The 17,282-nt window shown below is 41.8% G+C and overlaps 1 protein-coding gene across 1 annotated transcript in view; it reads left to right on the forward strand.

Annotated features, from left to right (window-relative positions):
- Nucleotides 1-17,282, forward strand: part of LOC124780818 (sorting nexin-29) — a 182,118-nt gene that overhangs the window by 116,986 nt on the left and 47,850 nt on the right. The window contains 1 exon segment of the mRNA XM_047253810.1: nt 6,230-6,422. Within this exon segment, the coding sequence (XP_047109766.1) occupies nt 6,230-6,422 (193 nt within the window).

The following is a 17,282-nucleotide window of genomic DNA, read 5'->3' on the forward strand; positions in this document are numbered from 1 at the left end:
GCTTCCTGTACAGTATCCACTAGCTGGGAGATGACTCATGGCCTCACATTCTCATTCATCAAGAGAGGACAGACGGGAAGAAACTAGACCATTTAAGAATTAATTTGAAAATCAGCAGTGGCAGAGGGCCAAGGAGTGGAGATCATAAAAGGATGAGAGTAAAATTACCTTCCTTTGGTTCAGAAAATTAAATTTTTTTATAAAAGATCTAGAAAACTAAAAGTTAGTGATGAAAGATATAGTTTCCGAGAAGAAACTCAGAGGCCAAGAAAAATTAACACACATTAAGGCCAGGTGGATGGTGAGAATTGGGACATGCTGTAAAGCCAGTTCTCACCTGCAGAGTTCTCAGAGGCTAGTGTCTGTGAGAATAATCCAGATGGCATGCATGGTGAAACAAGCACCTAGGTCTTTGTTGCAGGATTGGTATAGGTAGTGGTAGGAGAGTGCATAGGGCAAGTATTACAGTAGGGACAGTCACAGGCATAGGAGCTATAGGGCAGGAAATGGGTGCAGGAGGAGGATAGGTTATAACCAGGATATTGCATTGAAGACCACTATAGTACTGAGTGACAAGAGGTGTACTCCTAAGCTGTTTTGTGGAGGGATCAGCAGTAATAGCATTGGATGTGATGACTCAGGAAAAATTGCTTTTCTACTATGCTGGTGGGCTAGTTACATACAGTGAAGGCTGAGATGAGAAAGTTGGTGTGTTGCTGTAAAGCAGGGCCAGCCATGGCATGCCAAATTGAACACGCCTTGAGTGTGAGGGCCACATGTGGGCAAGACTCGCCTGTATCAGCTTTTCACATTTGTTCCCAGGAGTACTAGGTACAGCGCAACACTTCATTTACTACTGCAGTGTAGTATTTTTCAGTTGGCACAACTCTCTTCGGTTTGACAGATTCGGACTCAAAGCTACCGGAGGTGGTGGTCATTTGTGTGTGAAGTGAGCTAGCTTGTGTGAATGTATGTTTGTGTTTCCTTTTCTGAAAAAGGCTTTGGCTGAAAATGTAACAGTCTATCTGTTTTGCCTGTGTGTAACTTATCTTGTCATCTTCGTGGTGAGTGGGAATATATCTTTTCCTTATATTGTTGTTATTCCACTGTCAGTTACAACAGTTTTTGGTGGAACAAAGAGTGTGGAGAATTTATATAAAGACAAAGTATGTTATTAAGCCAAGGGGCATACATGGAACAATTTTTTGATTTAAAACTCATTGTTAAATTTATGAAGGAAAAAGAAGTGGAGGATTGAAAATCAGGACATCCAGAATGGACTGCAGACCTAGCATTTTAAGTGGACTTGACTGCACCCTGGCCACTATAAGACTTTGCAAGGTGAGAAACAACTTCTTTCTGATTTGAGAGAGTTTCATTTAAAAAGAAAATTACATTATTGAAAGGACAAACTCTGACAAACACAGTACAGTTCTCTTAGCTCACTGCCATTAAAGAAATGAGGTTTGAAGAAATCATTGTGGCCTTGAAAGAATTAAAAGGATAATTTCCGAAATATTTTGAGAACACTGTCAATCTTACATCTGTTTTAAAGATTGTTTGCCTTTTCAGTTGAAAGGGCCATTGTGCAAATGCAGATATAACTGATTGAACTTGAGGTAATTCCCATTTTAATGACAAATCCTTTTATGTCAAAACTTTCCAGGACTTCTGCATTGCTTTCCTCAAGTAGAGTTTTCATGTCCCCATAATGAGGTTGCAAAATTGCTATAAATTTTGATTGATTTTTTATAAGAAAGACATTTTTATTGTGAAACTAAGTCACAGTTTCGTGTCGACCCAAGTGCAAAAATCTGAGAAATTGTCTGTATCTTTCCATACACCGACACTACATACCAGATAAGAATTATGCCTTCAGTATGGCAAAAATAATTTGCATGGCTACTTAAATGTGGCACGTTCGCAGTTACTTCTCTTCCCCCTCCTAGTGCTAAGATATCTTGCTGTGACAGTGAGGGAAATGTGTGGAGAGGCCGAGTGCTATGGCACTTGTGCCATGTCATGGCTCATAAGCTTAGTCCTTTGCCATCCCTGCTGTAGTCTGCATCCGAACAAATGCCAAGGCTGTATGAGAAGTTTTGTCATGGAAAGGACAGCAACTGTGAAAACGTTAGTGCTGTTTGTTAGTGGATTTAATGTGAACAGAAGTGTGTTGCTGACCTTCAGTGAGGATGAGGTCAACATCGAGGCAAGTGGTATGGAATTTTGAACAGGACCGTGTGAAGTTTATTTGGCAGATTTGATGTACGAGGGTCATTCAGTAATTAGAGACACAAATTGGTCTGGAGAAAAAAAGCAAAACAATACTTTTTCTACTTTTCAACGTAATCCCCTTTAACATTTATGCACTTGTTTCAGTGGGCTACAAGCTTTTTTATTCCAACTGCAAAGAATTCTTTAGCTTTATGTTTGAATCAATTTTCCACAAACTTTTCGCATCCTCGTTGTCCTGGAACCTTATCCTACATAATGCCTCTTTCAGTGCACCAAACAAATGGAAATCACTAGGTGCTAAATCAGGACTGTAAGGGGAATGAGGCAGTATTTTCCAGCCCATTTTGTCAATGGTTTCATGGGTTAGTTGAGAAATATGAGGACGTGCGTTGTCTTGCTAGAGAATCGCACCTCTCTTCTGAGATCCACATCATCTTGTGATGAAGCAAGCTGGGATCTCTTTACTTCCTCTCTTGTTTTGCCATCTGCCTCCTTAAATTCATCTTTTCATTTTTGACTCATTACCATTAACACACAAGAGTATAATCTGTAATTTCATAAAAGAGAAAGGTTGGCCCTCAGTCTTAATGAATATAGCACCAGATTTAATTTTGTGCTTAGTTTGTGTATGTAATCAGTTTCCTAATTTATTTTGACTATTCCTAGTTAATATCTTTTGTTATAGGGTGAAATAAGTAATTGTTTCATAACTTAAATTCTATTGTTGACTTACAAACAAATATAAATTCTGTACTAGTTATAAACATTTGGAAGAACCACCACTAGGATTCTTTAAGTATCTATTTGGCTCTATTCGAAAACATATTTGCAAAGCCTGCCCTTAATTAATTCCAAAATATTTAGCAGGTTTGTCAAAAGCATTGTTTGTGTAATATGTCTTTTAATTTTGTTATTTAAACAAATAATTCAGCCTAACCTTTATTGTAGAAGAAACTGTTTAAAAGATGTAATTTTTAAGTGGATTCAGTTAGCTGAATGAGTTATGTTTTACTTGTAATTCCTGTAAATTAAACATCGAACAATTTATAGTTTCAGTATCTGTTATTGTGAGGATATATAAAGGCTCGACTTTTGGTCCAGAGACAGTCAGTCCATGGCCAATTTCCAGACAAGAAACCTGTATTTTTTTGATCAACAACAATGCATCAACAGAACCGTGAAATAAATATAACACAAATAGGCCGTGTGTTAAAATAATGACAGTGTCTGTTCAATAGTGTCATATGTACTGTATTATTCTGCTAGAACTGTGTGGTTAGGTTTTATTGCTCATAGGTGTTCAATGGTAAACTGTTGTAGCAGTATGGTGATGTTTTCGTGTAAACTATTAATGAGGCTTATCAAAAGTTAACCAATAGTGAACTGGCCATATTAACTGTGTAATATTTGGGGAGGGGGGATTGTGAACAGTGGAAGTAAAGAACTGTGAAACATAACTATGCAATTGTTGGCTACGTCATTTTTACAGTAGTCAGTGTGGAACTTCCACCCTCGATTTTTCAGCCAGTATAGCAATGCATTACATAGACACCAAAGAAAAAAAAAGCAGGCGAATGTCACAGTTTCTCTCTCATGGTTGGCTTCACCTTGTTTAAAAGCAAATCGAAGTATTATTGGAGGTACATTGTACAAAACTGGACCTTCAGCATCCCAAAACACCATTAACGTGACTTTGTGCTGATGCTTTGGTTTTGAAATTTTTTCTGGACAGGTGGGTTGTTGGGCTTCCACTCCCGGCTTTGTCTTTTTGATTCTACTTCATAATAGTGAACCCAAGTTTCATCAAAAGTTAAAATTTTGTTGAAGTGTTTACCTTCTCTTTCGTAATGTTCCTTTAGCTCTGTGCACACTCTCAACCTGGCTTCCTTGTGTAGCCACGTCAACTCCTTTGGGACCCATCTTGCACGTGTTTCACGGTACTTCAGCTTGTTACAGATAATGTTATGAACTGTACCAGTACTAATCTGATCTTTATCAACTATCACTTCCACAGTCACATGGCGGTCGGCATGAATAATGTCATCAGTTCAACTTTCAAGTGAGATAGTTGAAACTGCAACTGGTCGGCCAGCACGGTGGTCGTCAGTCACTGAGTTGCGACCATTTTTGAATCTACCCACTTGTAAAAATTTGCACTATTCACACAACCTTCACCATAAACTTCAGACATTCTACAGTATATATTCACTGGTTTCTCACCTTCAGCAAGTAAAAAAAAAAAAAAAAAAAAAAAAAAAAAAAAAAAAAAAAAAAGAATAACAGAACGTTGTTCAAGTAATTTGGATATTTCAAGCAGACTCGCTGTCTTAAAAATGTATTTTTGAGGTTATAAACAAAATAATGTTGATACATCAGCTGATCAGGGCTCATCCCAGTGTTGCCAATTTAAGGCCATAAAAGTACCAAACTTTGCCCTACTAACAGCTTTTTCCCCAGACCAATTTGTCTCTTTAATTATTAAATGACCCTCGTAAATATGGTAACGGAAAGTGTTTGTAGAATCTAAATAATTTAGAAGCAAAGGTAATGACTGACTAAATAGTAGAGGTGTTGCATCGTAGACAAGCACTGGCTGAATAAATTGTGCCAGGCTGCAGTTCTGCAAGTTGATTCTTATGAGTGGTTGTCAGATGGAGTGGATGAGGGGAGAATAGAGGCGGGGAGTAGGAGGCAGGGCAGTTGACAGTCGGAGGAAGGCAGCAAGTGTGGGATAGGAATATGGCATGTATACTGGCAATGGTGAGTTTGTACATCAAACGGTGGTGGTGGTGGTGGTGGTGGTGGTGGTGTCCAAACAGAGGATGGAGAGAGTGCAGGGTTGTCAGATCTGCACTTGGCCTAAGTTTGGTAGTGGCCTTTCATTCAGATCCACAGCTGATTGGTGGTCATGCTCTCATAAAAAGCTGTGCAGAAATTGCAGCAGAGCTACTTTCAAGACTCAACTTCTTTCACAAGTGGTTCTGCCCCTGATGGGATAGGATAAGTCTGTAACAGGAATGAAATAGGATGTGCTGAGTGAACATATCTTAGCAGATCTTGCACCTGAGTCTTCCAAGGGGATATGACACATATGGCAAGGAGTTGGGAATGGATATAGCTTAAGGATTGGTCAGTATGTTGCTTGGATTGAATGGCAGCAAGTTACAATTTGAGGGAGGGGGGATTGTGGGTAGGATGGTCCTAATTCCTCTTCACAACAACAGACAGTTGAAGCCAAAGGAATTGGCTTAGTTGTTCCAGTTCAGGATGGTACTGGATGATTTGTAGTTGCAACTGCCTGTTGAGGACAACTTATGGGGATGTGAGGAAATAGTGTACAAAATATGCCTATAGACTAAATTTTGGAGGGAAAATAGCACCAGTTGGCCAATGCCTAATTGGGGGGGGGGGGGGATATAATGGTAGTTGGTGAAGGCCTTACTGAGAACTGCAGCATACTGGGCAAGGGAATTCTCATCATTGTAGATGTACCATCCACAGCTCACCAGTGCTAGAGTTCCTACCACATTCATGTTTCGTGCACCTACCTGCCTCCCTCAAATTATCTGCCATTCTTCCTCAACCCTCCCTTCCACTCCCCACCTCCTTTCTCCCCTTACCCACTGCACCCTACACAACCTCTTGCCCTAGTCAATATCCAGAACTGCAGTCCCAGAACAGTGCACTCACACACTGGTACAGCAACATTGTACCAGGTGTGTGTGTGTGTGTGTGTGTGTGTGTGTGTGTGTGTATGTGTGTGTGTCCTCTGGCTAAATAAAAGAATGCATCTAAAAGCCATCAAAGTAATAATATGCTGATGTTATTTCATATTGGATATACCTTGACTTGAGATCTCAGTTCCTTTTGTACTTAGTTCTGAAATTGTCTTTTTTGGGATGTGTAAGATTGCCTGATGGATAGAAGTTCCTCTTCATTTGTTTAAAGCTTGATTTGAGTCGTTGTTTACTGTACTGTATTTTGTATGTGACAGGTGAAGTTCGTGAGGCACTGTTCACTGTGCTAGCCTTGAAAGAAGAGTTGCAGGCAGAGTCGAGATCACTGAAGAAGCTGGTGGAGCAGATGCAAGAAACAAATACACATCTGCAAGCTGAAATGTCAGAGAAACAAAGGCAGCACACTGAAAAGACGGAGAGACTGGAGGCTCGCATACAAGCTCTTGCTAGGTGTGTAATCTTAGTGATACATCAAATTCACTTGTGCAAATTATATTGTAGCCAGAAACTGGAGAAAATACAGATAATATTTATGATTTAACCACATAAGTCATAACATTTTAAGAAGAGAACTGTTGAAAGCAAGAAAATTTGACCTGTAATACTTCGTAGAAAGAAAAGATAACAGTAATAATTACTGGTAAAATGTCTTTCCTACAAAGTTCCCTTTATTTCCTCCTCTTCGTTGTACCCACACAGCTTTCATGTTAGCCTTACATTGTCAATAAAGCTGTGCCCTAGAGAAAGTCCTCATAAGTCTGTCATTATTGATGAACTATCCAAATATAAAGGAACTGGTGGTTATGAAATTGAGTCACTAAAAATGAACATTATCATAGTTATCTGATAGTACTTCATAGTTCATTACTTTTATGCAGATAGAAAGGTAATCTCCAATAAAACTTAAAGAATATTTTACACTGTCTTATGACAAATATGTGAGCAAGATGGAGAGGCCTGGGGAGGACGCATCATGCTTCAGTAGCAGATAGAAAATTGCTATGAATGCAAAGAGTGCTTTATTGCACAGTTGAACTAAGCCAAAATAATTGTAATGAGAGCAGCATAAGAAACACAGAATGAATTCAAAATTAAAACTTTGTATACCAACCAGTCAATAAAACCCAGGAAACATTGGTGTTACTCAGCCAGTACCTGAATCAAAATCATCAATACAGTCAGAACAACTTCAAATACTGGTGGAGTAATGCATTCAGACTTCACAGTATGACTTCCTGCCTACTAGCAATACAAAAACGTGTAATAAAATTTAATCCCTTTCTTATTTTCAGTGTATGTTTGTCCTGAAAACAATGGCTTACGTCAGTAGTTAAACCTGTATTATTGCCAAACATACTGGAAAGAAGATTTTTGGTAGAAAATGGACATCAGAAACACCAATTTGGTAAAATTGTAGTCACATGTATGACAAATTCTTTAAATCAATTGAATATAACAGTGGTGTCTAGTTAGTAGAGCATATGCAGTTTAGAGTTAGAATAGCAGAGATGCAGAGTTCAATTCCAGGTTTAGTTGTAATTTTTAGGCTGTTTGATATAATATCTCGAGCTTGTTGATCATAATGCAGCAATTGCATCAGGTCTTATACAGAGCACGTGCAATTAGTTAATGTTGTTGTGGTCTTCAGTATAGAGACTGATTTTATGCAACTCTCCATGTACCCTATCCTGTGCAGGCTTCTTCATCTCCAAGTAATTACTGCAACCTACATCCTTCTGAATGTGCTTAGTTGATTCATCTCTTTGTCTCCCTCTACAATTTTTACCTTCCACACTGCCCTCCAATACTAAATTGGTGATTCCTTGATGCCTCAGAGCATGTCCTACCAACCAATTACTTCTTCTAGTCAAGTTGTGCCTCAAATTCCTCTTCTCCCAAATTCTGTTAAGTACCACCTCATTAGTTATGTGATCAACCCATCTAATCTTCAACATTCTTCTGTAGCACCACATTTTGAAAGCTTCTATTCTCTTCTTGTCTAAACTATGTATCGTCCATACATGGCTATGCTCCATACCAATACTTTCAGAAAAAAATTCCTGACACTTAAATCTATACTCAATGTTCACAAATTTCTCTTCATCAGAGATGCTTTCATTGCCATTGCCAGTCTACATTTTATATCCTCTCTGCTTCGACCATCATCAGTTATTTCTTCCCAAATAGCAAAACTTGTTTCCTAATCTAATTCCTGCAGCATCACCTGATTTAATTTGATTAATTTCACTATCCTTGTTTTGCATTTGTTGATGTTCATCTTATATCCTCCTTGCAAGACACTGTCCATTCTGTTCAGCTGTCCTTCCAGGTCCTTTGCTATCTAACAGAATTACAGTGTTGTTGGGAAACCTCAAACTTTTTATTTCTTCTCCATGGATTTTAATTCCTACTCCAAATTTTTCTTTTGTTTCCTTTACTACTTGCTCCATATACAGATTGTATAACATCGGGGATAGTTAACAACTCAGTCTCAATCCCTTCCCAACCACTGTTTCCCTTTCATGCCCCTTGACTCTTAAAACTGCAGTCTGGTTTCTGTACAAATTGCAAATAGCCTTTCGCTCCCTGTATTTTACCCCTGCCACATACAGAATTTGAAAGAGAGTATTCCAGTCAACATTGTCAAATGCTTTCTCAAAGTCTACAAATGCTAGAAATGGAGATTTCCCTTTCCTTATCTATCTTCTAAGGTAAGTTGTAGGGTCAGTATTGCCTCACGTGTTCCAACATTTCTATGGAATCCAAACTGATCTTCCCCGAGGTCAGCTTCTACTAGTTTTTCTATTCGTCTGTAAAGAATTTGTGTTGGTATTTTGCAGCCATGACTTACTAAACTGATAGTTCGGTTATTTTCACATCCGTCAACACTTGCTTTCTTTGAGATTGGAATTACTATACTCTTCTTGAAGACTGAGGGTATTTCACCTGTTTCATATATGATGTTCACCACATAGTAGAGTTTTGTCAGGGCTGGCTCTCCCAAGCTATCAGTAGTTCTAATGGAATGTTGTTTATTCTCGGGGCCTTGTTTTGACTCAGGTCTTTCAGTACTCAGTCAAACTCATCACCACCCCTGCGGGTTCGGAGATTAGAATAGGCCCGAGGTATTCCTGCCTGTCGTAAGAGGTGACTAAACGGAGTCCCTCCCCCTCAAGGGGGTAGTTTGTGCCTGCGTCCGGAGACGGACGGTTTCACGACTTATATTTGTGGTAATTTTGGTTTTTCACTTATTCTGGTTTCTTCCTTCCTTTGTTTGGTTCCTTTCTTTGTCCTTCTCCCTCTCACTGTCTTCCTTCCTTTTTACTTTGCCTCCTCCTCCGTGCCTCCCTCCCTCCTCCGTGCCTCCCTCCTCCTCCGTGCCTCGCCGTCTTCTTCACCCTCTGGCCTCCGCCTCGGCATTTCAGACTGTCTGTCCTTTCTCTCCCGCTCTCCCCTTTTTTTTCCTCTATCTTCTTTCCTCCCTGTGCGTGCCTGAAGGCCAACCCACGCTTTCACACGCATAGCCGGTGACGGGGTAACGCATAATTCCCCGCCCTGGGTAGACAAGTAAGGCATGCACATACCCCTGGTAAAGGCCAGGCTCAGGGAGGGGTGATTGCCTGAGTTGACACCTTCTGACCATGCCAATTGGTCCCTCCATCCATTTCTCGGGAAGTGTGACCTGAGGTGTAAACATTCACCTAAGGCGGGAGCACCCTCTGAGAGGGTCCCCACAAGGAAGGAGCCATCGGAGACGCTGGCAATCATCGGGGATTCCTCCGCAATGGATTTATCTTCTTCTTCTTCTCTCTCGACGTCTGCCCAAAAATGGAAACTTGACCAGCCACCAGTGACAAAAGTACTACTGCCTGCCCCAAAGTTCCTCGTAGTTTCTAGATCTGAGGACAGAAAGGATTTTGCATCTGTCAACCCTTTCATTATTCAGAAGGGCGTAGATGCCATAGCCGGATCTGTCAAGTCTTGTACCAGGATGCATAACGGTACCTTGTTGTTAGAAACTGAGAGCGCCTTTCAGGCACAAAAACTGCTTCGGGCCATACTCCTGTACACGTTCCCTTTCCGGGTGGAGGCTCACCGCACTTTGAATTCTTCGTGTGGTGTGGTATATACTAGATCCCTCGATGGATTGACTGACGAGGAGATTCAGTCTTTCCTCGCTGAGCAAGGTGTGACGGCTGTCCATAGGGTCATGAAAAAGGTCAACAATGACCTTGTACCGACCCGGACACTTTTCTTGACCTTTGATAGTGTTCAGCTACCGTCACGCATCAAAGCGGGATGTGAGGTTATTTCTGTTCGCCCATATGTCCCGACACCTACGCACTGCTACCAGTGTCAGCATTTTAATCACACTCGCCAGTCTTGTTCTAATGCGGCTAAGTGCATCACTTGTGGCAGGGACGCCCATGAGGGTGACTGTCCACCTCCGTCTCCTTGTTGCGTGAACTGTCAGGGTGACCATGCAGCGTCCTCCCGCGACTGTCCCATCTACAAGGATGAATGCTGTATACAGGAAATTCGGGTCAAAGAGAAAGTGTACACCTCGGCTGCTCGCAAGCTATTTGTTAGTAGGAAGCCCACACTGCTCCCAACGGGGAAATACAGTACTGTCCTCACCTCTCCTCGGACTGCCAGGGAGGTGTTGACGCAGACATCCGATCTGACCTTTAGCACTATGATCGTCCGTTCGGCCAATGCTAAGATCGCCCGGTCAACGTCTCCTCTTCCCCCGTCACCCCTAAGACACAAGCACCTTTATCAGCTTCTGCCAAGACTAAGACCCAGAAGTCAGATGCATGGGCCTTCAACAAGGAACCATCTCGTGAAGACTTCCTATGTACCTCGAACTCCCAGCCATCAACCAGTACTTAGACTAAATGACCTTCCAGGAAGGCTCATAGGAAGACCTTCCAGGAAGGCTCATAGGGAGCAAAGTTCTCCTTCTCTGCCAAGGCGTGTTTCTTCTCCTGTGCCACCCAGCGGTTGCCACCCCAGGCCGTCATCCGTTTCGCCTGGCCACACCGCTGGTAGCTGAACATCTGGCCGTTCACTGGCGGAAGAAGCTCCCCCTCCCGGCCATCTTAACAAGATGGCCGACGAACCTATTGAACAAATGGACGATGACTCTCCACCTATTGATAGTGGCGGCAGTGCTCACTCGAAGCCAGGCCCTCAGCGACCTTCGAGGTGACATCTTCTTGCTTCTCCTTTTTCTTTTTCTTCTCACGATGGCACTTCTTCATTGGAATATTCGCGGCATTCGCTCCAACCGAGAGGACTTAAAGTTGCCGCTATGCTTGCACTGTCCGCTCGTCGTAGCTCTCCAGGAAATGAAGCTACGCCCATGCGATCACATTGACTTGGCACACTATGCCTCTGTGCGGTTTGACCTACCCCCTGTGGCAGGTATTCCGGCTCATGGAGGGGTTATGTTGGTGGTCCGAGAAGATATTTACTATGATCCCATCACATTGCACACCGACCTGCAGGCAGTTGCCGTCCGAATTACTCTCCCCACTTTTACATTTTCCATTTGTACCGTTTACACTCCATCGTCGTCTGCCATTACCAGGGCAGACATGATGCAAATTATTGCTCAGCTACCTGCACCATTTTTGTTGACTGGAGACTTCAATGCCCACCATCCCCTTTGGGGCTCTCCAGCATCCTGCCCGAGAGGCTCCCTGTTAGCAGACCTTTTCAACCACCTCAATCTTGTCTGCCTCAATACTGGCGCCCCTACTTTTCTTTCGGACACAACTCACACCTATTTCCATTTACACCTCTCTATATGTACTACTCAACTTGCACACCGGATTGAGTGGTACGCACTTTCTGATACATATTTGAGCGACCACTTCCCTTGTGTTATCCGTCTCCTGCATCATACCACCTCTCCATGCTCATCTAGTTGGAACATCTCCAAAGCAGACTGGGGGCTCTTCTCTTCCAGGGACCTTTCAGGATCAAACCTTCGCAAGCTTCGATAGTCGGGTCCCACACCTCACAGAAGTCATTCTCACTGCTTCTGAATATTCCATCCCTCACACTACTTCTTCTCCACGTCACGTACCGGTCCCCTGGTGGACTGCAGCATGTAGAGATGCTTTACGTGCTCGTCGGCGTGCTTTATGCACCATTAAACGCTACCCTACAATGGCGAATTGTATCAATTATAAACGATTACGTGTGCAGTGTCGTCGTGTTATTAAAGAAAGCAAGAAAGCCAGCTGGGCTGCTTTCACAAGCACCTTCAACAGTTTTACTCCTTCTTCTGTTGTCTGGGGTAGCCTGCGCCGGCTATCTGGCACTAAGGTCCACTCACCAGTTTCTGGCTTGACGGTCACGAATGACGGCCTTGTGGCCCCTGAGGATGTCTCCAATGCCTTCGGCCGCTTTATCACAGAGGTTTCGAGCTCCGCTCATTACCACCCTGCCTTCCTCCCCCGAAAACAGGCAGAGGAGGCAAGACAACCTAACTTCCACTCCTCGAATCGTGAAAGTTATAATGCCCCATTCACCATGCGGGAACTTGAAAATGCACTTACCTGGTCACGGTCCTGCACTCCAGGGCGTGATTCTATTCATATTCAGATGCTGAAGAACCTTTCTCCTGCAGGTAAAGGTTTTCTTCTTCGTACTTATAACTGCACCTGGATTGAGAATCGTGTTCCCACATGCTGGTGCGAATCTATTGTTGTCCTGATTCCTAAGCCGGGAAAGGACAAGTACTTGCCTTCCAGTTATCGACCGATCTCCCTTACCAGCTGTGTCTGTAAGGTGATGGAACGAATTGTTAACTCTCATTTGGTTTGGCTGCTTGAATCTCAACGTCTACTTACCAATGTACAATGTGGATTTCGTAGGCGCCGCTCTGTCGTTGACCATCTGGTTCCCGTCGACCTTCATTATGAATAACTTCTTGCGGAAGCGCCCGACCGTGGCTGTGTTCTTTGATTTGGAGAAGGCTTACGACACCTGTTGGAGGGCGGGCATTCTCCACACCATGCATACCTGGGGCCTTCACGGTCGCCTCCCTCTTTTTCTTCGTGCCTTTTTAATGGATCGACAGTTCAGGGTACGTGTGGGTTCTGTCCTGTCCAACACCTTTCGCCAGGAGAGTGGGGTGTCACAGGGCTCAGTTTTGAGTGTTGCTCTCTTCGCCATAGCCATCAATCCAATAATGGATTGCCTCTATTGCAGCGCGCAACATACATGTTTCCTGGAGCACTGTCTTCAGCGTTGTCTTGACCGTCTTTACTCCTGGAGTGTCGCCAATGGCTTCAGTTTTTCTGCCAAGAAGACGGTCTGTATTAACTTCTGGCGCTACAAAGAGTTTCTCCCACCGTCCTTACATCTCGGTCCCGTTGCTCTCAAATTCGTGGAGACAACAACATTTTTAGGTCTTACATTTGACAGGAAACTCAGCTGGTCTCCACATGTGTCATATTTGGCTGCCTGTTGTACCCGTTCTCTAAATGTCCTCCGTGTTCTCAGCAGTACCCTGTGGGGTGCGGATCGAACCGTCCTACTTCGCCTATATCGGTCGATCATTTGCTGAAAGCTGGATTATGGGAGCCTCGTATACTCCTCTGCACGGCCGTCCATCTTACGCCGCCTCAACTCTATACACCATCGGGTGCTACGTCTTGCGATCGGAGCGTTCTATACTAGTCCCGTCGAAAGTCTTCGTGCTGAAGCCAGTGAATTGCCACTAACCTACCGGCGTGATATACTGCTTTGTCGGTACGCCTGTCAGCTATTGTCAATGCCCGACCACCCGTCTTATCGTTCCTTTTTTGAAGACTGTCTCGACCGTCAATACGGGTTACATGTATCTCCCCTGCTACCCCCTAGAGTTCGCTTTCGTCGCCTCATTCAGCACCTTGATTTTTCACTCCCTGCAACCTTTTGAGTGGGTGAGAGCCAAATGCCACCTTGGCTCCACGCTCAGGTTCGCGTTCACCTTGACCTCAGCTCGCTCCCAAAGGAGGTTACCCTGTAACACTACCGCCCTAATCGGACGTAGGTTAGCTATATAAAGCCTGTACTGTAATAAGTTCACGGGCTTCACCTTATAAACAAGGATTTTAGTACGTTAGTTGACCGCGTGTACCTAATAGAAGCAAGATCGGACTTATTCTCAGTCAATAACTACAGTGATGCATCAGGCAAATGTAAAGTATAATTGCTCTTTCGCATGGACAATAAGTACTCACAGTAGGTGCTACCTATAATTAACAATCCGGTCGCCAGCCTACTTAGGCAATTAGTGAGTTTTTCCTAGTACAAGTGGGTGCAGGTACTAGCATAGTAACACGTAGTAATGATGCGTTATATGACAAAGTTTGGAACCCGAAAAATCCACTGAACTAAAGTTTTCTCTTTTTGTACTAATTTAGACAAACTAAATTTACACAACACCCCACAGCAATGATTACTACGAACTACATTTTGTATATTGATCAGACTGAAATCGGGCATAGATTACCCTATAATTAGCAGTTTTGAAAGCACATATACAATGTCACTATTAAAGATGGAAAAACACTAATACACTTAGGTATAATATAGAATTTAGCTTTACTGGTCAAATCTGATCAGTACACATCAAGGTTTTAACGAATGGATAAGAGAAAAAATGGGGGGGGGGGGGGGGGGGCTGAAACTGTTATAGTGGTTATACTGAAACTGTTAAGTACTGAAGGCAAATTAACACACAAAATTTATCAATCTCTGGATAACTACTCTTTTGTCTCACTTCTGAATTATTTAACTGTCATTATTTCTGTCTCAAATTAATTAAATAACATCGCCAACTCAATTAAAAAAAAAAAACTCTTTTGTTCTGTATCAACATTTGCAACAGCACACAGAACTATCGATTCCTTTAAGGCATAGATTAATCTGCTGATAATTTTCATTAACACAAACATTAAACTTTCTGTTTAGGATACTCGGATTGCACAATACGAGGTAAGGATCCTGTCTAGGTCAGTGATCAGGATAAGTCATGGCTAAAACAATTCTGGTAAAAGTCACGTTATTATTGAATCGTTAGAAACAGTTTCGACACTGGTCCACACAGATACACTTCTAAAGATGAAATAAATGTTTGACCTGTGCAAGTCGGTGCGGCGGATGGCGGGCAGCGAGATAGCGGACAGCACGGCACACATACAAGCACGGCTAAAGCTCACACAACATCGGCACTTTCCATCTTCTTAGCGTCGTAATTTTTCCAATTTTGTGCCTCAGAATATAGCCATGCCAAGTAGTCGTCGGAATCGGTTCATCCGAGGCTCAATGGAATCCACTTTTCCTGGGTAGCCTCCTCGGTACAGTACGTGTACTTCCGACTGTTGCTCGCCTCCGACTGTTGCTCGCCTCCGACTGTGTTACTGAGCCCGTTGTGCCGAACCGCGCCAGTGTGCGTTTTCCCGCCTCGCCTGCCTCCACCTTTTCCCGCTCCCCTACAGGTAGGGTATTCACCACAGGTTTTCTACTACACATATCCTAATGCATTACCTACGTATGGACCAAGTGTATAAATTACAATTTTCACATCTTACAATAGTTTTAACATTAAATACACCTTCCTTTGATTACCACATTATTTGAAATCTAACATAAATAATAATATTCGTTTCAAAAGTTGCTCACAGTTTCTTTAACATGACACGAAAAGAATCGAAAAAGAAATTCAACACATTGCTATTATTAATTTATCTAAACTCATAAAGAAAAAAATTATTATATGTATAATTCTCGTTACACATGCCCCTGTTTCCATAAAATTTTCTTAAGTCCAAATTTTATGGGAACACTAAATCTTACAATTATACAGTGGTTCTGAATTTTCACTTAAATGTCCAAAACGATTTACACTACATATTTCCTTTTACTCACTGTATATAGGTTTACACTTTTTAAACACTTCAAGAATAACTACTTGTCATTTACTCAAGTGCCTTTTGCACAGTCCAACTTCCCATCATAACATCACTGAAATAGCAATTTACTCACTTTTTCTAAATTTCTCAAGGAAATAATTTAAAATTCTGGAATACAAACATTTAACTACAAAAACAATTTCATATTTTGTATACACTATAAGATAATTTGTCGCTGCTTGCTTTGCATAGCAGTCCATTTTCTTACTTACTAAACGAAACACACACACATATATTCAGAAATTTAATTACACATATTTGCTGCCTATTATGCGGATTTGGGCAGTCCTTTTCACTTCATATTGTGACATTTCCTGGATCACATTTACAATTTTCCATCGATTATTTATCTGCCCTCATTGGTATTTGGCAGTCCTTCATATTATGGTTCATTCACTGCCCATTTTCATTTTGACAGTCCCATCTTTTATCTGGCTGATAGCATTTATCCTTTCTTTTCAGTCCTTTTCTCCATACATTTTTACAGTTACAGTACAATTGGTAATCTGAAACTCACATAACTACATTAGCACACTTTCAAGGGTATACAGACATTTACAAAGATTAGATACATGTAGAATAACTTGGGTTCAGCATAAGATACAGCACATTTACTCGTTCCTAGGAACATACAGTTTCAGGTCCACAATATTTCTTACACCTAAAGGTCTTTTGGATTTTGGGTAGATCAGGTAGTAAGCATTGTCGTGTGGAATATTCTGTATTATATATGGTCCATTATAAATATATTTAAATTTTGAAATTTCATGGTTTAGTTCACTAGACTTTTCGTGGGTTTTTAAAAGAACATAATCTCCAATTTTAAATTTTGAAACTTTTAAACTTTTATTGTGTCTTTTAGATCTAGATTCAGCTTTTTTGCTTTGCCCTTTTTATCACCAATTCTTTCTTTTGATCCAATCCCAAACTTGTACAAGGTGGAAACTCTAGTTTTTCTTCAATTAAACTTTTACTACTTCTGCCTAACAAAATTTCTTCCGGTGGAAATCCTGTAGTTTCATGATGTAATGTGTTCATGACATTCTCAAAATCCGATATAAACCTGCCCCAGGCTCTATGATTGTGACTGCAGTATGTTCTACACAATCTCCCGATTTCTCGCATGTACCTTTCAACTGGGTTGCTAGCAGGATGATAAGCTGAGATATATTTAACCTCCACACCATTTCTCTCCATTCCTTCTTTCCAAATTTTGGATATGAACTGGGGTCCATTGTCAGATAGTACTGCTTTGGGTTTCCCGATGGTCCTAAAGTATTCGACCATCCTATTAAATACAGCTTTTGCTGTTGCTTTTTTCAAGGGGTATAATTTC

The sequence above is a fragment of the Schistocerca piceifrons genome, chromosome 1, assembly GCF_021461385.2.
Source record: "Schistocerca piceifrons isolate TAMUIC-IGC-003096 chromosome 1, iqSchPice1.1, whole genome shotgun sequence".
In the NCBI taxonomy this organism is placed as follows: Eukaryota; Metazoa; Arthropoda; class Insecta; order Orthoptera; family Acrididae; genus Schistocerca; species Schistocerca piceifrons.